Source organism: Pogona vitticeps, chromosome 1, assembly GCF_051106095.1.
Source record: "Pogona vitticeps strain Pit_001003342236 chromosome 1, PviZW2.1, whole genome shotgun sequence".
In the NCBI taxonomy this organism is placed as follows: Eukaryota; Metazoa; Chordata; class Lepidosauria; order Squamata; family Agamidae; genus Pogona; species Pogona vitticeps.
Window position 1 is genome coordinate 264702241 of NC_135783.1, and position 26829 is coordinate 264729069.

The 26829-nt window shown below is 42.2% G+C and overlaps 1 protein-coding gene across 2 annotated transcripts in view; it reads left to right on the forward strand.

Annotated features, from left to right (window-relative positions):
- Nucleotides 1-6416: 6416 nt before the first annotated feature.
- The window catches only part of SWAP70 (switching B cell complex subunit SWAP70), a 44738-nt gene continuing 24325 nt past the window's right edge, over nucleotides 6417-26829 (forward strand). Inside the window, exons 1-3 of one of the 2 annotated variants that reach the window (XM_072985761.2) lie at nucleotides 6417-6789; nucleotides 18920-19060; nucleotides 23998-24171. In XM_072985761.2, the coding sequence (XP_072841862.1) occupies nucleotides 6691-6789; nucleotides 18920-19060; nucleotides 23998-24171 (414 nt within the window). In that variant the 5' untranslated portion in view covers nucleotides 6417-6690. Of the gene's footprint in view, nucleotides 6790-13525; nucleotides 13565-18919; nucleotides 19061-23997; nucleotides 24172-26829 lie in introns of those variants that run through there. The other variant, XM_078383928.1, reaches the window with a different exon arrangement.

Below are 26829 nucleotides of genomic sequence, written 5' to 3' on the forward strand. Positions count from 1 at the left end.
AACTATTCAGGGCTTAAAATATTTTATGTTATATTTCTTTCCAATTCATAATGCACCACAAAATAAATTATGTTTCAAGCTTCATTTGTATTGGAACAAAGGAGTGGAAACAAGATGCAGGCAGATAACTAAGCAGGAAGGCTTTATCTGTGTGACAATCTCTTTAGAATTATGGCCAACTCTTCCTGGGGTTGATTAAATAAGCTGAAAAAAGCATCTAGTACTTGCCTACTATACTTGTATGGACAACCCCAGTAAGAATTTCAAAGGTTGCACCAGACATTTAAACTGTAAAGCCAGTAGCTGCAAAAATACACACATATTTGGATAAATTAAGAATAATTAAGCTTTCCCGGAAAAAGTGATTGTTATCTCCTGCAGCCTGAGCTTAGCATATTAAAGTAAGTACTGCCTTCTGAAACATAAATCTCAGGACAGGCTATAAGATAATTTCCTTGCTATTGCTTGAAGTACCGGGAACATATTTTGTCAGAATGATATTAAAAAAATAGAGAACACATTTCTGCGTTTTCAGATTTTCATCATATTCAAAAGAAGAAATAAAATGTCTAATTTCCCTCCAAACTTTAGTAGAAGTATATATACACACTTGTATATGAAAACACTTTTGTTCAGGAAGTGCCCTTGTGCTCTCAAGGAAGCGGTGGTGGTGGGCCAATTCTGATATGTTTTGAAGGGTACCAGACACTCTTGGAACCCATATACCTGCTTTTTAATTATTTGGCCACTTAGAAACAAAGGCTTTTTTTTTTTTTGTATTCTCAAATGCTTTCATTTTTGGGTTTTTCGGGCTCTTTGGCTGTGTTCTGAAGGTTGTTCTACCTGACGTTTCACCAGTTTCTGTGGCCAGCATCTTCAGAGGACAGGAGTAGGAACTCTGTCTATGCTTTGAGTAATTATAGCTGTGGGAACAGCTTTTGTCCTTTTCAGGAGATTGGGTGATTATGGTGATCAGAGTGTATTTGTTGTGGATGTACTGTTGTGATAAGGGGGAGAGATTATCTGTCACTGTGATTGATGGGTGTCCTTAGCTGGTCTTTTGTGTACAATTATCCCTCGTCCTTGTGGCTGGGCAGAGTTCATTGACCTTTTGCAGGCTGTATTTTTCAGTGCTGGGAGCCAGGCTTTATTGAGTTTTAAACTTTCTTCTTTTTGTTGAAGCTCTGCTGGTGTTTATGGATTTCAATGTCTTCCCTATGCAGTCTAACATAATGGCGTTGTCCAGTACTTCAGTATTTTGAGATAGGATGTCATCTCCAGCTTGTTTCAGGGCGTGTTCAGCTACTGCTGATTTTTCCGATTGTTTTAGTCTGCAGTGTCTCTCATGTTCTTTGATTCTGGTGTGAATGCTGCGTTTTTTGGTCCCAATATATACCTGTCCACAACTGCAAGCTATCCGGTATACTCCTGCGATGGTGAAGGGGTCCCTTTTGTCCTTAACTAGGCTTTCCAGTCCATCAGTATCTTCAACTGGGAAGGGAAGACTCTATTAACAGTTAAAATATAGTAAACCTGTACAGTGGGGTCTTGACTTGAGAACTTAATCCGTATTGGAAGGCGGTTCTCAAGTCAAAAAGTTCTCAAGTCAAATCTGCATTTCCCATAGGAATGCATTGAAAACTATTTGATCCGTATCTGCTCTTTTCCGTCCATAGAAACTAATGGGAAGCTGCTATTTCACCTTCGACCACTAGAGGGGGGATATTTTGTTTCTTTTTTTCTTGGGTCAAGAAAGGTTCAGGGAAGGCAGGGAAAATACAGTCCAGGCAGTCTGAAGACTGTCTCCCAATCTACTCTCTAAACGCTGAGAGGAGTGAGGAAGCAGACAGGCACCCTTTTCACTGGCCAACAGTTAACTGAAAGTTCAAATTTTGCACTTTCCCTGCCTCCCACGTGGTTTTTTTCAGTTCTTAACTCAAATCTAAGTATGTAAGTCAAGTCAATATTTTCCTATGAGAGCGGTTCTTAAGTCAAAATGTTCTTAACTCAAGCCGTTCTTAAGTCAAGACCCCACTGTATTAAGTGGTCCTGAAGATTCACATTCTTCTCTAAGAATGTAACTCAACAAGTAGTTGTTGTATTGTTCTAAAGTCTAATATTTTAATTACTTTTAAAAGTCATTTTAAGTTATTTATAAAGGTTATTCAATTAATGATAGAAATTTTCCAAGTTTGATATTTGCTTAATGTGTTGTTTTTTAAAAAAGGAACAGAAAGTAAGAAAAAAGCAATGAAATAATTTTACTCTTTGCAACATTGGAATGAATAATATTACTTTGCAAACACTATCATGAGTGAGGGGAGAAACTATTCCTTTTTAATGTTACTTTCCAAGCTTGGCCCTTGTCCTAGGAGGGCTACACCAACAGAGCATCCCAGGAGCTATCTTTTTGCTGGTTGCCCAGTCTCTACCTCTGTATACGGGAGGTATTCCACACTGTCACTGCTGTGAAGGCCCACTTTTGTCAGATTAATGGACGCCATGGCAGTAGCTGTGCCATCACCAATAAGACCTCCTCTTGGGCTTTTGATAGCTCTCCCTCCTTCCTTTTGCATACCGTGCTCTGCAATGGCACGCAGCCGGGGGACCTGGGCTGCCCGTGCCACTATAGTGTTGTTGGCCCTGGGAGTGTTGTTCCGCCATTTTGTGTGGGTGAGTGGCTGCTGTGTTACAAGGGTGGGCCCATCGTCTTGAATTGACTGACTCCCTCTGTATGTGAACAGCATGTGGGGTTTTTTTTACTAGCCCAGTCCCTCATTTGTAGGAGGTTTTAGCAGTGTTTCTAGAACTGTTGGAACCATGTCTCTACCCTGTTTCCTTGAAAATAAGCCCTAACCTGAAAATAAGCCCTAATATGATTTTTCAGGATGCTTGTAATATAAGCCCTGCCCCCAAAATAAGCCCCAGTTAAGTGGAACCCCGCCCTCCACCACTGTTCAGCAACCAGAAGATGACATTACTGTATTTGAATAAATGTAGATTGTTGTACAAGGGGGGAAAATCCCCAGAAAAGAAGCCCTAATGTATTTTTGGAGCAAAAATTAATATAAGACCCTGTCTTATTTTCGGAGAAACATGGTATTTCTATACCTCTTAGGGAGTGTTTTCATTTATTCATTTCTGATTTGTAGAACTTACTGATGTTTGATACAATAAAATGTCAAGACAGTTTACATACAATAAGCTGTAAAATTACAACCAAATTCCATAAATACAATATAAACATCATTAAGAATTTACAGCAAGATCAGCAAAGCAGAGAACAGCCAGTTATGAGCCACAGGATGTCTGTGAAAACAAACAGGAAGCCGGAAACTATTTGAAACTTACCCAGTTTCTGCCTCTCAAACTGTACATGGAAGGTATTCCCAGTATCACTGCTGTGAAGGCGCTTTTGTCAGATTAATTAAAGCCATTCCACTCTTGGACTGGCTAGGTATAAAATGTGTGTGTTTGTGTTGTGTGCCGTCAAGTCATATCCAACGTATGGCAACCATGATAGTGTTTTTGCGGTATGTGAAGTGTTCAAAGAGTGCTTTACCATTGTCACCTCTCAGGAATTTATTTATTTGATTTATATCCCGCCCATCTGGTAGATTCTACCACTCTGTCACTGTGATTGAGTCAGGCAGCCTCATGTTTTCATGGCTGAGCAGGGATTTGAGCCGGGGTTTCCCGGGTCTTCATCTGTGGCTATATTCGCTACCACACTGGTATGCCCCTGGTTATGAAGAGGTAGCTTGGGTAGTGATCACAGTTTAATAGACATTGCCAGCCTAAGTATTTGCATTAAGAAATCCCATTAAATTTTAGTGACCAGAATTTCCAAATTAAAATGTCCATGATTCTGAGCATAAGAAAAAAAATAGAAATAATGCAAATGTTTTACTGTTAAACTGCAATGAGAACAACAATTCCCTTCAGTTCATTAGGAAAATTTTTGCTAAGTGTTATAATTAAGGTGAGGATTTCTATTACATGTCATATTTTTTCTGCAACCTATATTTGAATTTATAAGTAAGTTTAAACATGTTTACAAGTATTCCAGTGAGGATTACATTGTTTTTATTTTGCTTGGAAAGTTATATTTTTACTTTTTTAAAGAGTTAAGTCATATTTCTGCTTATTTTTGTAATAAATGTTATATTTTTGCCATTGGCTTGTCAGCCCTCTTGACAAGCCAGCAAATGACATAAAGGAGACAGGTAGTCATGAGGCTGCCTGACTCACCTAATTGGCTGCAGCGGCTGAGGGAAAGGTGTGTGGTTTTAGTAGATGAAACAAGTGATGTAAATGGAAGATATGTAACTTATGTTATTATTGGCACTTTGAAGTGTGACAAGTCTAGTGAAATATTTCATCTCATATGTGAAACTCTTCAAAAAGTAAACAATTCTACTATTGCTATGCTCTTCAACGATTCCATAAAACTACTCCGCCCAGATAGTGTAAAAAGGGAAAACATCCTTCTCTTTGTAACAGACACCACTCCATACATGACTAAGGCAGCCAAGAGACTTAAATTTCTTCATCTGAAAATGATCCATATCTCATGCCTTGCACATGTGTGACTTGCACATGCGTGATTCAGAGTGACTGAAGAGATATGAAGCAATTATCCTGATGTAGATAATTTCAAATGGGAAAAGTTCACTTTGAGCACCAAAGTTAAATGAAATTGCTCCTACTTTGGCTCTTGCTTCCCAATCTGTTGTGATATATTGGGGGACTTGTATTATTCCACAAATTATGATTCTTTTCAGTGGACAGTTAAAAAAAAATCTGACTGACTGGAATCATCAAGATTGTGCGAGATTCATTTTTTGCAACCTTGGCTGGAAACTTGGCATATACAGAATCTAACTCCAGTAGTTAGTTTATCAAGAGCAATCATTCATCTTGAAACTGTAGGAATGTAACACTGATGCACTGAAAACTGAAAAGAACTGAGGGCGATTTAAAGTGAGCAAAGGGGAAAAGTGGCTAAAAAAATCTAGTGATAAACTGCAGCGTGTTCCAAATAAAAAGGGAACGTTCTAAATGGACTTAAAAAAAACCTTGAGGACTTCAAGCCACAATTTTCTCCAGATTTTTTCCCCATATTTTTTCCTATAACCTCTTGTAATGTCAAATGGAGTTCCTCCAGAAACAAGAACATACTGACAACCAACAGAAAGAGTTCTGAGTTTGATAACCTCAAGATGCATGTGATCATCCAATGCAATTCTGCTGTTGACAAAAACTAATCCAGATATGATAATTTTACTCTTAAAATGTTTATTTGATTCCTGCATAAAACCTGCATGACTTCCTGTTGGTAACTGGGAAAATGCTGGGATGCATCTTGGTTGTGGAATTGGTGCATTTGACCAGGCAGACAAGCTAGATGTGCCTTGGCTCCTTGTCAACTAACTGCTATTAACCCACAGCAAGTTATAGCAACCTTATTATTCACATAGCAATAAGATTCTGGCCAATCATTTTGATTTGCCACTCCCTCTAGGTCCTAGGAACAACTGCAGTTGCTATTGCTAATTAAGAATAAAAGACATAGGTGTGCAATTCTGGCAACAAGACGAGATACTTTTATTTATATGATGCTTGTCTTGTTATAAATTTGAGAAACTTCTCAAGATACTTGTTGTTGTTTTTCCTGGCCCAGGCAGTTAATCTCTCTATCCTGTCCCGCCTAGAAATCTCTGAAACACTGCCTCTGTTATGTCTATTAACACAATTTCTGGAATGCTGATCGGTGACCCACGCTGGAAGGTTTATCAGTGCAACTCTACTGGCATGTAAAGATCTGTTAGCAAGTCGTATTAACTGCTAGACACACAACCCTACTAGGAAGCCAGCCAGTACAGTCCTGAACCAGCGCCTGCGGACTCCGGCAGGTCTGCTCCATTCGTACCATGCGAAGCCCAGCGGACACCCACAGACCGTGAACCTGTCCATAGAAAGCAGCAGTCGAATACCCTAAACTAAAGCTTGAAATGCAACCCCTACTAGTTTAAAGCTGCTTTCTTCGGAGGAGTTTTGAGGAGGAATACTATGCCGCAGTTTCGAATATACTCCATCCCATTACCCAATATCCTCGATTGCTTTTCAGAAAAGGGAAATGCTGATATCACCAGGGCCGGCGCTTCTGATTCCTTTTCACCGCGTGGAAGCTTCCAGTTCAATCACAAGTCATTCTACGAAGTACATGATCTAGTCTAGCGGATGCAAGTACTAGGGCGTGAGGCATTTCCATCTACTGTATATTGTACCAGGGATTGCTGAAAAAGTGCGATCTCGCCTCGATTTCTCAAGTTTTCCTGTTCTGGGAAAGGCGGAGAGATTTAGCCCCGCCCACCCCGCCACAGCTGAGCTCAGCTTTCTTTCGCAGGAGAAAACTCCGCTCCCCGCCGCCGCCGGCTTGTTGCTCCCACCGCAGCGACGCCCCAACGAGGGCTTCGGCCGGAGGAGGGAGCGAGGCTCGACGTGCCCCCTTTTTTAGCCGCGGGAAAGCCTGCAGGCCTCTCACTTCCTCGTCGCGTCAGTCGGTGGGTGGGTGGCTCCTGGGCGAGGACGCCGCCTTTGTGCGGGAGCAGCCCCTGCTGCAGAGACCCGGGCCGAGGGAGGCGCACCAGGCGAGAGGAGCGCGGAGCGCATCTTGCGCCGGCGGCCATGGGAACCCTGAAGGAAGAGCTGCTGAAACCGATCTGGCACGCCTTCACCGCCCTCGACCTGGACCGGAGCGGCAAAGTCTCCAAGTCCCAGCTCAAGGCAAGCCGAAAAGGACGCGCGCGCGCGCGCGTGCGTGTGTGTGTGTGTGTGTGGGAGCGAGAAGAGCGAGCGCGGCGGAGAAACTCTTGGGTCACGTCTCTTGCCTCCCCCCCCTCCGGCGGCAGCGGCGGCGGGCACTTCCTCAGGCCTTTGCCAACGGCGCGGGCCGTCGGAGCACTTCTCCTTTTCCCCCTCAGCGGGAGGCCGGGCGAGGGAAGGCGGGAGGACGGAGCTCTGGCCACCGCGCGAGGTGGAGAGGCTGCACTGGGGTTGCGCGCCGCTGGCGGCTGTGCAAAGTCCCCCTCAGAGCCCGATTTCTGGCGCCTTGGAGAGCCAGCCAGAACCGTGCGGCGCAAAGACGCGCGCTGCCGCTTTCCACACCCAAAGCGGTTGTTGGCCGTGGGAGAAGAGGTTCCCCCTGGAAAAGGGCTCCCTTCCGTGCACCTCTTCTTACATTGGGGGCGGGGTGTCCCTTGGATGGGCGGCTGGAAGCTCAGCTCAGAAGAGGTCCCTTGCGGTTGGAGCCCTTCTGAGCTGAGCGTCCTCGGCAGAAGCGAGGAAAGCGGGCGGCGCCCCCTTGCCCACCTCGGGGAGCGTCTCCAGGGGGGAGGGCAGCAGCCTGTCCCTCACCGGCGCAGGGAACTCAGCCCTTGGATTTTGGACCCACTCTGTGACGAGCTGGTGAACCAGGTATTGAATGAGACGTGGGCTGTGTCTGCAGACGCTCAGGCCGCATACATTGTGACTGTTTTTAAGGAGAAAGTTCTTTCCAGCTGTTTCTGTGCCTGCAAGAAGTTTTTCCGTCGTCGGCTTAAAGCATGTTGTTCGCATGTGTCTGGAAGCAGGCGCTTTCTGGACTCAGGCAGCGCTCGATTTCAAAATCAGGAGGGTCTGTTTTGGTAAAGGCTGTAGGGTCAGGAAAATTGTACCCTTATCAGGACCAAGGCAGTTTTTCTTAACCATTATTAATTTCTTACTGCAATATTGAATTTGCTAGCAGTTAATGAAACTTTTATCCCTTTGTTACTAACTTTTCCAGGATTCTTCTCAGCAAAGTGTGCAGAGTCCTAAGTTTTTGAGGTATGCGTATCTTGAAACACACCAAACGAAGCGAAGAAAATGGGGGAAATTTTGTGTGTTTCCCCTTAACATCCTAATAAAGTGCAGCAGTACTGTACATCAGCCTGCAGTTTGTCTTTGGACTGGTGTCCTCTGTCCCAGGCAGGACAAAGATTAAGAAACTTCCATTGTGAGCTCCCTCAAAAAGGCTGCCATGGCAAACACACTTTCACCTGCTCCACACATAAAAGGCACAGAGACTACACTAAACGTCTCCATTCTCATCTGCTGTTACCCCATTGTGCTCCTCACAGCTACTGTTTCCTCTGTGTTTCCAGTGTCCTAAATCCTGATGGGTTTCCTTGATTGCTGTGCTGTTCCCCCATTAATCAGGCATCAGTGACCTGGTCACTTTGTCTTCTGGTCTTTTTCCTTCCTTGGTTGGCCAGGACCCTTAAGAGCTTAATTATCACTTCTCATCATCTACAGTTGTTAAATATGTCTCTGGGCCCACGTGATTCCTAGACTTATTAATGGGAAATGAAGCTTTGTTTTGATGATGTGATCCCAGCTGCCAGAAAGGAAATTATTTTAAATAACAACAGCAATGACAATAATTGGGATGGTTTGGATACTTTATCAGGTGCTTCAGCAGGTTCCTGGAACACACCAGCCATTGAGGACCCTGTGTTGCCAAATCCACCTACAAATACTCATAGGTGGGCATTTGGTATAAAGTAGCATCATGTGTTTGCTCCTGAATTGTTAAAATTATTAAATGTTTGTTTCTAGGAGTATTTTTAAAATATTTCTTGTTGTGGTGGTAGGTAACTGGAAATGGGTAAATACTCTTTTATTTTCGTATTACTCCCTAACTCATTTATTCTGATTGGTGGGACTGAGTTTGGATTTATGAAACAGGCTGGGAAGATAGGAAATATATACTAAGCCAGACTATTTGACTTAATTTGAATTTTAATTTTTTTTAACCATTTTCTTTTCCATCCTTATTATCAGTCATTCTCTCAAGTTCTCAGGTCAAGATCTTTTCCAACATTTCCTATATGATTGTTTAACTTGGTAATGCTATCCTGGATCATAATTGAGGCATATCACAAGGCACATCTGTAAAGAAATTGATGAATACATATATTTTATTAAAGCAATTATCCTATATTTGTGATTTATATCTGATAAACCTGACTTCATTCTTTGCATCATATGTGAAAACTAGATTGAACCCAAAATCTCCTGCTGACAAAAATGTGCTCTATCATTGGGCTGTGATCCCTCCTCTGGCATTTGGAACAGTAGGCTAAACATTTTCCTTTGAAACAAAGTCATCATTATTTGTATCTGTTTGGAAAATGTTAGATGATTGGACCAGAATATACTTAGCTAAAACTCAGGAACGAACTTTAGATTTAGATTGGACTAAATCAGAATCTGGAGCCTGCTGTCTCTATTGTAAAATATCTTCAAACTTCACTGAATTATAATACTGTAGACTTTGTCCTTGCAGCCCATTCTATCCTCTGTTGATGTGCAGCACGTAGGCCAGGTTGTCTTGCACCATGATTGGGGTTGCTAGGCTCAGTGGTAATGGTGCTGACTGATACATATACTTTATGACAACAATGATCTTTTTTGTGTTCCAAAACTGACAAACCTGACTTCATTCTTTGCACCATAAAAATCTATAAAAGCTCATCTCTCCCCCCCTTTCAGTTGTCTGCCTTAGAGCCAACATTTTCTTTCTGCCCCAGTTCTCTGTGACATGCAAGCACCCACATGAAAGAGCTGGCTTTGTTTCAGCTGTGTGTGGAGCTTGCCAAGGGGAGACAGAATTTCTATACCCTTCTTGGACAGCAAACTGGGGATATAGTCAAGGGTCCCTTTCTTTGCCATCTATTTTGCGACGAGTTCTCCACAAAAAGCTCACACAGCTTGTGAAACTTCTGATCAGCAAAATCTGGGCTCGCTTCGTCAGACTCTTTTGGCCTTAAATTCCTCAAGTTAAGCCAACTATGAATAGTGTTTTGAATTGGACTTCTTACACCTGCGAAATGCTTCAGACACTAAGTCATTGTAATGATCACTAAGTCAGCTGTAGCTGCTACAGCTAGCCAAATTGTGATCTATGTTATTAGTTCAAAGAAGTATCTCTAGGGGTGCAGGGAAAAGCAAAAGCATGTGTGATTATTTCTGAACTCTTCTGGATTTGCTAAGGAACTCAGAGCTGTTCTGTCACAGTTGACCTTGCACAGATTTCTGAAGTACAGTGGTGCCCCGCTTGACGACGATAATCCGTTCCAGCAAAATCGCTGCAGAGCGAAATCGTTGTCAAGCGGGGGGGAAATCCATTGAAACACATTAAAACCTAGTTAATGGGTGAAATACATCCAATGGGCGAAATACCTCATCTTCCAGTGAAGATCCTCCATAGGGAAGCCATTTTCCGGTGCCTATAAAGCGAAAAATCAGTCCTGAAAACAGCAGGGAGCCATTTTGCACAGTGGGTGGCCATTTTGAAACCCGACAATCAGCTGTTTTTAGATTGTCCTAATGTGAAGAATCGGTTCCCGAAGCAGGGAACCGATCGTCGTAAAACGAAAACTGCCCTTTGAAACATCTTTTGCGATCGCTATAGCGATCGTAAAAACATCGTCATGAAGCAATTTCAGCGTCAAGCAGGGCACCACTGTATGTGTGTAATTTTTGTATTGCTGTTCATACATTATTCTAGTTAGAAGTGTTTAGATATAGTTTTGAGTTGTAGGCAATAATCTGGAGTCCAACATTCATCCCTGCATTACACATATTGCTGTGGTTGTTGTCTTGGAATCTAGGAGGGTGTTTGGTCATTATGGACTGAGCTGGGGAGCAGAAGGGCAAAGCAACTACCCCTTGCTATTCCTTCTGCTTCTCTGTAGAGTTCAGAGTAAGATGTTTGTATCTCTGTTCCTCTACCTTCTCTCCAGCAGCGAGGTATGCAAGCTATCCTTGGATCATGTGTATCCAGATGTTGCCACAAGGGAAAAAAGGAGTGCCTTGGTTTGGACATGGTGGAGAAGCATAGAGAGCAGGAAGCACAACGTGTGTTTTGTTCTTTGTTCATACTCAAAGACTTGTACATTCAAAGCTTCTCTAAATGATTGCTAGGGTAATGGGGGGTGGCATATCAAATTTCATTATGGAGCTGCTGTGTAAATCTTTTCCTTGCTTTTTATATTGGGGGAAAACCCAAGCAGGAAAAAACCTTTCATATAATTTGAGTAGCAAGTTGGATGTTTCCAGCCTCTTAAGAGGCCAGATTTTGCACTGCTCTGTGATTAGTCACATCATGTAGTATACTTTGGTTTTTCTCTTTCGTTGCATTTCTAAATAAATACTGTCTTCTGGGTAGACAAAATCACAGTGTATCTGTTCCAGAGGAATACACTTTCCTGTTCTTTTATTATCTACACTGTATAGAAAGACTTTTTTTTCTTTTTAAACCTTCCTTTATGGTTTGTTTTGCATATGGCAGTTTCAAAGCCTGACAGACTAAGGGCATGTCCAGACAGGATAAGTTGGAGCAGGCTGGTTCGTGCTTGAAAGGTTCTTATTTTTAGTGCCATCTATGTTATCTCTCACTTCAGCGATCCATCTCCTTATACTGATCGCTGTTTTTTGTCCTGTAAGTAGGGTCCAGACAAATCTTTGGATCACTCCAATTTGTTCCCGTCCTACTCCCTTCCCTCCTTTTCTCGTGGCTGTCATTCAGCAGATTACAGCAACTTCCCCTTTTTTGTTGTCAAATAAAGTAAGGTAAAGGTAAAGGTTCCCCTTGACATTTAGTCTAGTCGTGTCCGACTCTGGGGCGCGGTGCTCATTCCCGTTTCCAAGCCATAGAGCCAGCATTTTGTCCTTAGACAGTTTCAGTGGTCGCGTGGCCAGCACGAACACCGTTACCTTCCCACCAAGGTTGTACCTATTTACAGTATCTACTCGCATTTTTACATGCTTTCAAACTGCTAGGTTGGCAGGACAAATAAAGTAAGCAACATAGCAAAATATCAGTGTACTGTATATACCTAGCACGGTACACATAATACCACCCATTTACCTCATTTATCTAGAATATCATCAATAAGAAAATATAAAAAATCATAATAGTAAGTAGATGAATGTTGAGCTTGGCTCCAAGCTATCTTAAAGACTGCAACTCCCTCTATGAGGCCTTTTTCTTGGCCCCACCATCCGCATAGGGATGCTTGGTGAGTACAGCCGCCTAGAGTGGTCTTAATTGACTAGATATGCGGGATATAAATAAAATAAATAAATATAAATAAATACACAGGAGAGAGCTTTCTCTGTCACTGTTCTCAGACTCCGGAACCCTCTCCCACAGAAAGCTAGTCCGGCCCTATTTTTGCTGTCCTTCTGCAAGCAATTGATGACCTTTCTCATCAGGAAGGTTTTTCTTTAGTGACTAGTGATCTGAGAGGAGTTTTTAAAATGGATTGTTGTACTCTGTTGCTTTTAAATACGTTTTCAATATTGATTTTATTCACCGTTTTTAATATAATACTTGTTTAGTTATTTTTAACTATTTGTATATTTGCTGTTTTTAGCTTTTAAATATTGTATATTTAATGATTTAAGTTCCCTTGTGTCTGTTTAAGGAGAAAGGTAGGGTAAAAATAATTTAAACAAACAAACAAATAATAGAGCCCCCTTTTGTTGTGCACTGGACATGGCAACTCCCTGCTCTTTTTACATTTTTTCCCAAAACATCAGTGGTGCAATGGAAGTACCAAAGGCATCCCCAGTGTATCTAGATTGTGCTGCATCAGTTAAGAAAATATTGCCAAAAAAAAAGAGAGCATAGAACAGGCTAATTAGGAGCTCATTGAATCATGCCCAAAAAGAAGCAGGACAGCTCTAAAAAGGGGCACAATGGATCACTCTTAAGTCAAAACACATGTCAACCAAACAACATGAAAATCGATCTGAATAGCAAGCCAGTGCGGAAATTTTTGGAGTTAACCGAAAGAGGTATTATAGGTATTAATAAGACAGGGCATGTTGAGATACTAACCAATCTTCTAGGTAAACTGTAAGATCCAGACTATATATTACTTTAAAGATGTAGCCTCAACATTATTGTCTTTTCCAGAGAATCCTGCCTTTGTATGATGTGCCCAAAGTAGGACAGCCTCAGTTTCAACATTTTTGCCTCCAAAGATAGTTAGGGCTTGATTGGATCTAGGGCCCACTTGTCATCTTTCAGGCAGTTCAGGTTATCTGCAAAACTCTCCACCAGCACCACATTTCAAATGAATCCATATTCTTTATCTGTCAGCTTTTTTCACTGTCCAGCTTTCACATCCCTATATGATGATCGGAAATATAAGAGTGTCCATTTGGATTAAGGATTGAACCAAGGTATACAAAATCTTTGGCTATTTAAGTTTCTTCATTGTCAACATTAAAGTTGTGTAGTTCTTCTGTAGTAATTTTTTTGCCTTAATGTTCAGCTGCAGTCCTGTTTTGGCACTTCTTCTTTCACTTTCCTTAAAAGATGTTTCATGTCATAGCTGCTTTCTGCCAGTAAGATAGTGTCATCTGCACATCTTAAATTATTGATGTTTCTTCCACTAATTTTCACTCCTCCTTCATCTGGATCTAGTCTGCCTTTCCATATGATATGGTCTGCATACAGATTGAACAGGTATGAGAATAAAATGCACCCTTGTCTGACACTTTTCTCTAGAGGAAACTCTCTCTCTCTATTCTATCCTAATGGTAGCTACTTGTCCACAATACAGATTACTAATCAGGACAATCAATTGCTGAATCACACCCATTTCTTTCATAACATCCCATAGCTTCTTGTGACCCACACAGTCAGAGGTTTTGCTGTAGTCTATACAGCAGACTGATCTTTTTCTGAAATTATATACTGTATACTGTATAAGTAATTATATATATTCTGTCTTTTCTCATTGTGTCGAATCATGATGAAAATCTAGCCAGGAAGACAGGATTGTGCATACAGATGCCTGAATTCTTTCAGATATTTTGTTAAATACATTGTTATATGTCATCAAGTTGCTTCTGATTTATGGTGACTCTGTGAGCAATCTCCAAAATGTCGTGTCTTCAGCTGCTGTACTCAGTTCTTGCAGACTCAAAGTTGTGGCTTCTTTTATTGAGTCAATCAATCTCTTATTTGGTCCTTCACTTTTCCTTTTGCCTTCACTTTTTCCTGGCACTATTGTTCTTTTCTATTGTATCTTGCCTTATGTTAATCATTTTTTGCTTTAAGGGAGATTCAGCCTTGCTTTGATATCGCACCCTCTTGTTAATCTTTCTGGCAGTCCAAGGTATTGGTAAAGGTCTTCTCCAATACTACATTTCAAATGAATAATTTTCCCCCTGTCATATTTCTTCATTGTCCAGTTTTTACATCCATACACAGAAATGTGGAGAGTCATAATTTAGAATACATTATCTTTGTCTTGGTTTCCCGTGAAATATCCTTACTCTTGAGGATCTTTTCTAGTTCTTTCATAGCTGTTTTCTGAGACTCAACCTTCTTCTGATTTGTTGGCTGCAGACTTGATCTGGATTGATGATTATACCAAGGTGTATAAAATTATTAACAGTTTCAGTTTCTTCGTTGTCAACATTGAAGTTACATAATTCTTCTGTAAATGTGATTTTTGCCTTGTTAATATTGAACTGCAATCCTACTTTTGCACTATCATTTTTAACCTTTATTTGCATGCTTTCGAACCGTTAGGTTGGCGGGAGCTGGGACAAGCGACGGGAGCGACGGAGTGAGCTCCCGTCGCTTGTTCCAGCTCCCGCCAACCTAGCGGTTTGAAAGCATGCAAATGCAAGTAGATAAATAGGGACCACTTCGGTGGGAAGGTAACAACGTTCCGTGTCTAAGTTGCACTGGCCATGTGACCACGGAAGATTGTCTTCGGACAAACGCTGGCTCTATGGCTTGGAAACGGGGATGAGCACCGCCCCCTAGAGTCGAACACGACTGGACAAAAATGGTCAAGGGGAACCTTTACCTTTACCTTTAGGAGTCATGTCAGGTAATTGCTGCATTCTGCTAGTAATATATCATCTGCGTATCTTAACTTACTGATATTACTTCAGTCACCAGTTTTCACTCCTCTTTCTGACTCTAACTCAGATATGTATTCTTCATAATGACAGAACAGATAGGGAGATAAAATAGACCTTTATCTGACACCTTTCCCTTGCATAGGAGAAACCATTCTTTGTCCCCATACTCTGATTGGCCAGAGTACAGGTGATGCATTAGGGCAATCAAATTTTGAGATGCATCTATTCCATTTATAATGATCCATAGCTTTTCTTGGTTCACACAGTCAAAAGTTTTGCTGTAATCTGTAAATCACAGATACGCTTTGATACACTCCAGTAGCCAACATAAATTTGCAGTAGATCTTGAGTCCCTCTTTTAGGAATCCAGCTTGACTGTCAGACATTTTTGTTTCATATAAAATAAGAACCTTTATTTCAACACATTAAGAATCACTTTACTTGCATAAGAAATTAATGCAGTGGCCCTATAGTTACAGCACTCTTTGGTGTCTCCTTTCTTGGGGATTGGAATGTATATCAAACTTTTCCAGTCTGTGGGCCGTCATTTTGTCTTAGTATTTGTAGCACATTCTTGTTAAGATTATGATAGATTTGGTCTCTGTAGCTTCAAATACAGTGGTGCCTTGCATAGCGATGATAATCGGTGCAGCAAAAATCGCTGCAAAGCGATTTCGTTGCTATGCAATTTAAAAAAGCCCATAGGAATGCATTGAAACCCCTTCAATGTGTTCCTATGGGCTTCAGACTCACCTTTAAATGAAAATCCTCCATACGGTGGCCATTTTCGCTGTCCGGTAAGCGAGGAATCCGTCCCAGAAAACAGCAGGCGGACATTTTTTTACCCAGCGGCCATTTTGGAACCGCCGATCAGCTGTTAAAAAATCATCGCTTTGCGATGATCGGTAAGTGAAACAGGGTGCCGATCATCACAAAGCTATTTTTGCCCATTTAAAACATCGCAATGCGATCGCAAAAGCGATCATCGCTAAATCTTCATCGCTATGCAATTTCGTCGTTAAACGGTGCACCCGTTAAGCGAGGCACCAATGTTGTTATTTTGGTATCCCACCTACTCCTGGTGATTTATTTTTCCAGGTTATTTGAGAGCAGTTGTTTCTCAAGTTAATCATGAAACACTTCTCATGGACGGGCAGTCAATTTCCTTTTATGGTGTAACTTCTGCTTGTATATGAACAAACAATTCCTTACTAGGCCATGGCAAGAAGAATGATGGTTAGTTTTTCTACTGCTGGGGAAATGTTTCTGCAGTTTTAACCCTCATAAGTAAATTTATCAAACATCAAAATGTCCAGTTAAGTTTGATAAATCCATCAATTCATGATTGGTAAATTCAGGGCTTGTATTTGATAACTGAATGAGAAATCTATTTGATCGGTCAATGTATGCTTAATTTTTTCTCTGAAAACTTTTGTGCATTACTTTTTATAGCCAAAACGTTTCACAGGAAATAGTTGTGTTCAATGACCTAATCACTGTTGTGTTACTGAACTTGGGGAAAACTTTGCAAAAGAAAAGGTAATTTGTTACTAACAGAGATAGCATTCATCAGGATAGTCTTAGTCCTGTAAAAGGTCATTTAAAATTCCTAGTAGGACAGGTGCCACTGCCTTATACTGAGTTGGTCCATTGGTCCATCCAGTCAGAATATTAGTTATTGTTACTCTTATTGCTTACTGTCAAAAACCTTTGCCTTCCACATGTTTTGGCCTCCATTTCCCACCAGCCCTACCCCGCTGTGATAGATTGGAGGAGTTGTAGACCAAAACACCTGGAAGGCCCAAAGTTCCTTACTCCTAGTCTAGTTGGTCCAGGAGCAGATCTCCAAAATCTCCAGCACAGACCTTTCCCATCGTTTACTTGTCCTTCCCTGCAACGGTCTTCTATGACTTGCAGCAAGGCAGCTGTTTATAAAATATAAGCACATAGCTGGGCATTCTGGTGCCTTTATTACTGCTCTGTTCTCCAAAAAAAGTTCAATTTCCTTAAAACAATATAAGGACTTATCTGATCAGAACAGGTAAACTCAGGCCCAATTGAACCTGCTTTCTTCCTTCCTTTTCTGCTTTGATAGACTACCATTTCAGTCGAGAGATGGGAATAATATTACTTCTATATGAAATAAAAACGAATGTATACAGAAAACAAACCCACCACAGGAAAAGGTTAAGCATAGTTGTTTTCTTCATATATTACTTTATTGCATTTTTTAAAAGTGGGAAGTATTAAAAATCACAAATCCTTCCCACATGTGGTCTGAAGTAGAGTCCAGACACAATTCATCCTTTCTAGTTTTGGTTCTCATGAGCAGCAGATGAGATGGGAACTCACGTGCCATCATTAAACTGCAGACAGAAACTTGGATGGCTGATTTTTTTTAAAAAAAACCTGTCTACAGAAAGATCCAGAGGTGGGGTGAAAGGGTTCTAGCCTTCTTCCAGATGCTCCTTCCTGTTTAGGAACATTTTCCCCTGAAGGGAGCATTCCATCATATCAGGATTCACACAGAGAATTAGATTTAGTTGAGACCAGTGGCATAGTGATAAACTGGGAAGTGTAGGTGCCCATTATGACAATCCCAGTAGTCTCTGCCTTCAATAAGGAGAGTCCAAAAATTGAGTTATTTGGATTGGTCCAAGTCAACAAATGAGAAACATGTCTTTTGTAAAGTTAATGGCTCTTAATTGCCCATCCAAGACCAAACCACTCAACAGCTGCGCAGGGAAAATCCTTGTCCTGCCTCCTTGTCTGAGTGATTGGCTGCCAGAGAAGGCAGGGCAGGGAAGCCTGAGCTCCTTCTTGGACTGAGCAGCCAGCCATGGAGGACGACCCAGGTGGCACACAAAGACTTGTGAGTGGGGCAGCCGACTGGGAGATGGAGGGAGGGAACGTGTGGTGGGAGATCTTCGTATGAAGAGTCACGACTTAATTTGTATCCATCTCTACTGCTAATCATTGCCCTTGCTAATCAGAAAGTCCTGGGGCTTTGACCCTGCAAGCTCTGACTCCATTACACCACTGACAGAGGCGCAGCTAATGATTTTTTAGCATGCAGCTAAGCAAGGCGGTAGAAATTCAGGTCCTCCACAGTCCTTGAAACCTGATAATGACTTCAGGTTTCTTCTGTTTTTAGGTACAATTTCGTCCAGTTCTGGTTGTCAGGGAGGCAGATCTTGCCATGCAATGTGGGAAAGCAAAAGTATTTCTCTGGAGATTTAATATGTCTGTAAACTGCAAGCATATATAGTACAGTGCTTCTGTAGAAGCATCTATGAAGTCTACAGTTTCTTCTGCTTATAGTCACAGAGATCAAGTGCATTTGTGTGTGATACTACTAAGAAATGATAAGGGGTGTGGTGAAACAGTAGACTTTGTGTTTTTGGAAAAGGGAGGAAAATGGTGGGGAAAGCTAAGGACCTCAGAGGTGGCATTGTACATTTTTCAAGCATGGGTTGTTGAAGTTTGCGGACAATTACCATTTTTGCTGTTTTTGATACACTTATGTCTACTTATCATTTCTGGTTGTATAGCACAAGTCAGACAGATTGCCTAGCTTTAGATTAGATTCTGCATAGTTTTAAATTGTTCTACTTAGAAGCATGTTTTCTTATTCATTCAGAAGATTACTCTGAACTCTGTTGGAGTTTGTTGGTGATGTCTTAGAAGAAATAGTTAAAGACACAATCTGGTCTTAGGAGGTTTCTTTTAAGACAGAAAATAGATACTCCCTTGGTTCTAATGTTTTCACAAAATTATAGAAGTAGGGGAATGTATTCAATGCTAACAATAGTATAAATGAAATGCAATCATTTGTTCCCCCATTACCAAACCAATGTTGCTTTCCAAATTACCTGATACTTACAGTTTTGCTATATTTTACTATAGTCCTATTAATACTTTTTATTTTTTCTCTCTTTAGGTTCTTTCTCACAACCTGTGCACATTGTTGAATGTTCCACATGATCCAGTGGCCCTAGAGGAGCATTTTAGGGATGATGATGAAGGACCTGTTTCCAATCAGGGCTATATGCCTTATTTAAACAGATTCATCTTGGAAAAAGTGAGTGTGCAGCCAGAGTGTGCATCCTGGGAGAACTCAGATGAGGCCCAGGCCATCTGTGCTGTGAAGGTCCTCACTTTTGGGGAAGGGGTAAAAATATTTTAACATAAAAAATGGCATCTAAAACAAAGTGGGAGGACCCATACATCCTTGGTGGAAATCAGTCCTGAGTAGAGAATGTGAATAGTTGTATTCGTGTACGAATATCCCCGCACAGGTGGCATTAAAGAGGGTTCAGCTGCGGATGATGCGATTCTACGAATGGCTCCGAAGTGCGCGATCTGCTCGCCACTCCTAGCAGGAGGCGGGAGGACAAGCCATGCTGCAAGGTTGAAGAGTGGCGAGCGGATCGTGTGCTGCGGAGCCATTTGTAGAATTGCTGTGTCTGTGGCGGATTGGTGAGTGGACTGTCCGGCCCCATGAGTGGACCGTCCAACCCTTGTTAACGCCAGCTGTGCGGGGATATTCATACAGTATATGAATACGAGTACCCCCAGCTCTTGTCCTGAGTGCTGCCTCACTCCTGGGCCAGTTCTGTGTACAACTTGGTACCATGTCTACATGTGGACTCAGAGTTCTATGTTTTACTTTTGGATTGCAAATATTTTGTTGCTACCAAGCAGCAAGAACTATAAACACACCAGGCAAAAGGCAGCTCTAATAGTTGAATGTAATCTTTGAAAGAAAACTTAATATATACAATGGTGGCCCGTATAGCGACGTTAATCCGTTCCAGGATTAACGTCGCTATACGGAAACATCGTAAAGTGAAATTAAAAAGCCCATTGAAACGCATTAAAACCTGGTTATTGCGTTCCAATGGACTAAAAACTGGCAGGGACAGGGTGGGTGGGGGATCCCGAAGGCTTCCAGGCAAAAGCCTGGAAGCCTTCGGGACCACTCCACCCTGTCCCCGCCACCCCGCGCTGCCTTCCCTAGCCGAGATCGGACTCCCAGGAGCCCGATCCAGGCTGGGGAAAGCGGCGGGGGGTGGCTGGCAGCGAAGGGGACAGGGTGGGGGGGGGGACCGAGGGCTTCTAGGCAAAAGCCTGGAAGCCTTCGGGACCACTCCACCCTGTCCCCGCCGCCCCGCGCTGCCGAGCCCAGGATGCCTGACAGGCATCGGGTCTCCCCACCTTCCCCCCGCAGCTTGGATCCGGCTTGTATCCGACCCGTGGGGGCTACCCCGGGCATGGCTGGACTCTTGGGAGTCCAGCCATGGCAGGGCTAGCCCCCGCGGGTCCGATCCAAGCCACGGGGGGAGGGTGGGAGAGCGGGGGGATCCGGATGCCTTTTAGGCATCCCGGGATCCGATCCCACCCGCCACCGGTGACCCAAGGCTGGGTAACCGGCGGCGGGTGGGATCTGAACCCAGGATGCCTGACAGTCATCCGATCTCCCCACCTTCCCCCCACGGCTTGGATCCAGCTTGGATCGGACCTGCGGGGGCTACCCCAGGCATGGCTGGACTCTTGGGAGTCCAGCCATGGCAGGGCTAGCCCCCGCGGGTCCGATCCAAGCTGCGGGGGGAGGGTGGGAGAGCGGGGGGATCCGGATGCCTTTCAGGCATCCCGGGCTCGGATCCCACCCGCCGCCGGTTACTCAAGGCTGGGTAACCGGCGGCGGGTGGGATCCGAACCCAGGATGCCTGACAGGCATCGGATCCCCCCACCCTCCCCCCGCGGTGGCCTCAGAAGGACCCTTCGGAAGGGTCCTTCGAAGGCTACCGCAGGTGTTTTTCCCCAGCTGAGTGGCGGGAGCGCTCCTTTGGAGGCTCCCGCTGCTCAGCTGGGGGAAAATGGTGCCTATGGGGAAAACATCGCAAAGCGATTTTTCCCCATAGGCACCTTTGTTATACGATCGCAAAAGCGATGGCATTTTTGCCATTGCTATGCGAATTCGTCGTTAAACGGGGCACTCGTTATACGAGGCACCACTGTACTTAAAAAGAGAAAGTGTTTCAATAATGGAGTATTAAAAAGGATCTGGGATTTAGAACTTCCAGTGTCACATCACAAATGCAGAGGGGTCTTGCAGAATTAATGGTGCATTGAAGTCTAACTTGACTTTCACCAGTGTGACTCATGGTGGAATACAAGACAGGGTGGGAAAGGGTTAGGTATTTTTCTCTTCCTTTAAAAAGTTAAATTAGTGTGCCCGTTTTCCCAACAAAGCCAAATGTCAGATTTAGTAGTAATGCATCAAGAATCTCTCTTGAGCAGTTATAATAGATTTTGCTGTCCATGAGGCCCACCACTTGCAAAAATGCTGTACTGTAGTTAATTTTAACTATATAGTAGCTCTCAGCAGTTGGACAAACAGGGTTCTCAGACCTGCGAACACAGCCAGAACCTTGATTGCTGTTTCTGTGATAGCTTGAAGTTGAGCTGGTCATGAGAGAGCAATAATGTTCCCTGGACCCCCACAGTGTGCATATATGGTGACAAATTTCAGAGGGTAAGATGCAAATAAGTTATTTACAGTTTAATGACACTGTCATTGTCTTTTCAGCAAAGACGAGTTTATAAGTGGAAAAAGGCCACTTTTAACATCCTTCCTTGTTCTATACTTATAATTCAAACTGACTGCATTGTCTATTTTAGAAACCCTGCACTCTGTTTCTTTTTATTTGTTGTGCTTGACTGGTTTTCTGGTTTTTCTGAAACTTAGTGAGAGCATGCTGAACTGATGATTAACATTGGGTTCTTCTATTAAGGAAGAGAGGAGAAATGGTAATGTCATTTCACACCTCCTCCTTTCCCTTCCCATACTGTCAGATGACGGTGCCAGCCATCTCTCAGGTGCACATTGTGGAAACTGACTGGTTTTCCCACCCTGCACAAGGGTGACTGAAACAACAAAGCTGCCTTTTATGCAAAGCCCAGACACTGATTTGTCTAGCTGGTATTTACTATGACTGATAGAAGTCTGAGGGTTAAGCTGCATGTTATGTTAAATATGTAGTATGCAACGAAGTAATTACACCACATTACTAAACGATGTAGAAATGGATTTGTATTGAAACCAGAATGCACAGGAAAGGAAAGTTTAAAACTCACTCACTCAATCGAACATGCTGCAAATAGCCTAAAGAGACAAGGTATTTTTTTTTGTTGCCAACAGGAGTCCTTTATCTAAAGAAAGTGGAACATCAAGATGCTAACAAAATGGGTGGGGGGGGGTTAAAAAAAAGAAGAAAATATTGTGCTGTCTGAAAGACTAACATCTTCAGAGGACAGCACATCTGAAGATGCCAGCCACAGAGACTGGCGAAACATTAGGAAGAACAACCTTCAGAACATGGCCTAAGAGCTCGAAAAACCCACAACAACCATTAGATCCTGGCCGTGAAAGCCTTCGCGAATACACTAACAACTTTGTTTCAGTGTGAGCTTTTGTGGCTCAAAATCTACTTCCTCAGATACACGGAATGCTCATACTGTGCCATCTGTGTTTCTGTACATTTCCATGCTTGGTGAGGTTAGTAGCAGCGTTTGATTATTGAGACTGTCCCAACCAAAATGCACCCACCCGTATCTTTTTATACATAAAATTATTTCGCATGCTATCTTATATTGTAACAGTTGCCTAACCCTAAGTACTTGCAGTTATGCATGCAAGTGTTGTGTAGAAACTCAAACCCTGGTACCTTCTGTGTGCCTCAGAGCTCTGACTCATTTTACACCTCTCTCATATTTTGGATGAAAAATTTTCCCACTTTGCTTTGAAAGATCACCTATAACCCATGGTGCTAGGAATAAATCTCAGACAGACAAGGCATGGAGTTGTAACACTTGGGTGAGCCTGTTTCTGGTGATTGATTTGAATGGAAATGCCTTGAGGAATTAAGTATATACTGTATCTGAAAACCATCTTTTATTAATTAATGATATTACTGTCTTTGGATAATACATCTTAATCACATATCTTTATAGTGGGTAAATAAGGGTAGTTATCCTGATTCAGTGAATGCAGGCATTTATATGTGGTGAGGGGGAGGAGAAAGTAAATATTTTCTACTTGGTTTTGTTTTTGGTTGAAAACGTGACGCTTTGTCTCACTGTATTTAGCGCATTACCCTGTTCTTTTCCCAACTAGTGCCCTTTCACAGATTACTCTAGTTTTTTTTTCCTGTGAGCAATAGTAACAATCTATGCAGGAAAAACAATGACCTCTGGGCTTACCAGGAAGCCTGCTATCCTGCTTCAGATCCCCCCCCCCCATGTAAATCTGGTAGATCAGGCCAGTCCAACTCTCAGAATACTTCCTCTTGTGCTCCTGATTGCAAATGAATCATTTATTTAGCTCAGCTAGTGGGGAGAGTGAGTTACCCTTTAACAGAGTCTACATTGTTGAACCAAGGGACCATGGAAAAATGCCCAGGCTGGCCATTCAACAAAAAGCAGCAACACTATTGTAACACAGAATTGCTGATATCCCTAGTTAAGAATAAGCTGTGCTAAATCAAAAGATATCCTGACAGCTCAGTGTTTTAGCTAGCAGTTGTTAGAGGATCATATTGAACATTGAATGACAGATGGTTCTACATATTAACTCAGCCTAGTTTTAGATATGAAAGAGAAGCAACAATAGTCATTGTTGTGTTATTATTGTATCAATAATTTTGCACAAATTACCCTTATGAGTCTTGTCCATGCAGCCTGAAACGCTGACAGCCAGCAATATCATATCTGTTCTCCTTTGAGCGAGTTATACTGTTGCCTCATATGTGTTCTGCCCAATTTTAAACATAGGGTAGTTCAGACTAGGCTACATGTACTCTGAGGAGGTCACCAAAGTAAACTTGGTGTTTAGCTTGACATTTCTTGTGAAAATTGTTTTATTTCTACAGGTGTCAGAATGGCACTTCTGTTGCTGTTGTGTCATTCTCCACTGTATATCTTTATAAATCAGTGACACTGCTTTGCTTTGACTAGGTCCAAGGAAACTTTGACAAAATTGAATTTAATAAAATGTGTTGGACTCTATGTGCCAAGAAGAACCTTCCAAGAAATATCTTGCTCCTTACTGATGATGATGCTTTTAAATTGTGGGTTATCTTCAATTTTCTTTCTGAAGACAAATATCCACTAGTCATCGTACCAGAAGAGGTAGGATGTCATTATTTCAAGTGTCTAAATATTTCTCCAACACTGTCCAAGCTAACTGTGTTTTTCTTTCCCTTCTGTTGAGATGGTTGCAGAAAAGATTCTGAGTAGCAATGTTGTCCTATTCATTTCATTTTATTATATGTATGTCTTTACATTAAAAAATGGCACTCAGGGTAGATTACGAACTTTTAAAATTAATAAAAACAGATGAAAACATGTTTAGCTAACAGTCATAAAACATAAACCAGTCCCATCAAAAAATGATTAAGATGAAGCAAATATATTAAAAACCATAAAAATCAGCAAATTAAAAACAGCATATCAGGGCAGATTAGACATCACATGCCAGTCTAAAAAAGATTTGTTTTTACTCCCTCCTTAAAATCAGTCAAAGCCAAAACAGACTGCAACTTGGAAATTGAGTGTATACTATAGTCTGGAATAGAAATGAGCACGAACTGGAAAAACAATGAATCCTGGCTAACAATGAAACATGAACCGCTGGAAAAATGAACCAGTTTGCGGTTTGTTTTTCTGGTTTGTGTCTGGGAGGAGAAGAACCTACCGCTTCTGCTGCCCACCCTCCCCCTTCACCTCCCTGGTCCTGCTGCTTCCTCCTCCTCTGCTGCCACTGCCACCATCTTCAGAAACAGCAGCCTGGCTTCCCTTCCAGAAGCCGGACCTGTTGTCTCTGCGCATGCGCCTGCCTGGAAGGGAGGCCAAGCCTCTGCCTCTGAAGATGGTGGTGGTGGTGGCGGCGGCGGAGGAGGAGGCAGGACTGGCCAGAGAGGGTGGCAGAGGCAGTGGGAAGCGGGTGAGGCAGGTGAGCGGAAAACTGTCCCGTACTTCGTTTCATTTCAACAAAATGGGCTGCACAAACGGAACCACAAACCGGCCTGATTCATGTTTTTTTCCGATTCGTAGTTTGGCTTGTGCCCACCACTTGTTTGGAAGCCACGGACGAGCCAGCTCTGTCCCACATACTTGTTAGACTGAACTCTAAAACTATTGGTACTTTTTAGAGGGCCTCTCCTGAAGGTCATACTATCCAGACGGGCTGACAGTGAGACAGGCCCTTAGATGTTGGTAGTAATGTTAGAATTTAATCCTCCTGTCATTTATTTGCTAAATTGCCAGTTTTTGACAAACAATGAATATGATCTAGAGAGCTACTTGAGCTCAGGCAGGAAAGAAGCAGCCATTTTTCCTCCCTGTTGTATCTCACCCTGAGGCTGTATTACTTGAAGCTCTTAAAATGCACCTCATTTTCAAAAACATTTGCTTGTGGACCTGCTGTTCCTGAAGGAAAGGGCCCTATTAGGCAGGTACAACCAGTTTGATAGTGTTTGGGATACAGTAATTGCCATTGTTATTTTGACATTTTAGGTTGTGATTCTGCAGACAGTAGAAAGAACAAAGAGTCCTGTGGCACCTATAAGATATAAGTTTAAGACTAAAATGTGTTGGTTTTAGAAGTGCCACAGGATTCCTTGTTATCTACAGATAGATAATGTCCTTTAAAAATATCTTCTCGAGATGCCTTCCACTACTTCATAAACAAAATGTGCCGATGATCCCTTGCTCACATTGACCATGGAGCTAATTCTGCTTCAATCTCTTGAGAAATACTTGAGAGAGAATGCGGTGTTCCCCCTCCTTTCTCTGAGGCATCAGAGTCCTGATAACGAGAAAAGCCAAAGACACAATTTACGCTCTTGGCCATTCTCATAATCTGCAGTTCCTGTTGTGATGCATTCTGAAGTGATACTGCAGTTGGCTTCCTCATGCTGCTTTTCCAACACATTGCTACCCTGTTTCCCTGAAAATAAGACCTAACCTGAAAATAAGACCTAGTATGATTTTTCAGGATTCTCTTAATATAAGCCCTACCCCAAAAATAAGACCTAGTTAAGTGAAACCTCACTCTCCACCATTGTGCAGCATTGTGCAGCAAACAGAATATGACATTACTGTAAAATAAAGCATCCCCTGAAAATCAGCCCTAATGCATTTGTGGAGGAAAAATTAATATAAGACTCTGTCAATTTTCGGGAAAATGTGGTACTGAGTACAGAAATTCTGGGAAACTTGAAAGATAGAGGTCTCTGTGCACATGTCCAGTTCTTAGCTTTAAAATGTACCGCATGGTACTGTGTCTATTCTTACTTAATGATTACTGGATCCATAAATATCAGAAAAAAACTTCCTGTTAGAGCAGTACTGCAGTGGAACCAATTACTTTAGGAGGTGGTGAGCGCTCCAGTGCTGGAGGCAATCAAGAGAAAACTGGACAATCATCTGTCAGAAAAACTATGATTTGGCTTCCTCCATTGAGCATGGCCTTATAGGCTCTTTCTAACTCCATAATTCTATGATTCTGTGTTACAGTTGAGGTGATCCGTTTGAACCATATTTCATTTGCTTGGCCTCCTATTACAGGTGAAAAATACATATTTGGAAGATTGGGAGAGAAGGAGAAGATAATTTGTTATCATCTGCAACCTTTAAGTTGAGAGAGTGTGTCTGAAAATAACTATTGGGTCTTGAAATGGAATAAGGGAAATACCACTGATGGGAGCCTAAAATCTGTGCATTCTGACCTTTCAATACCTGTCAATATGCCAAATAATTAATGTATCTCAAGTCAGATATGAATAC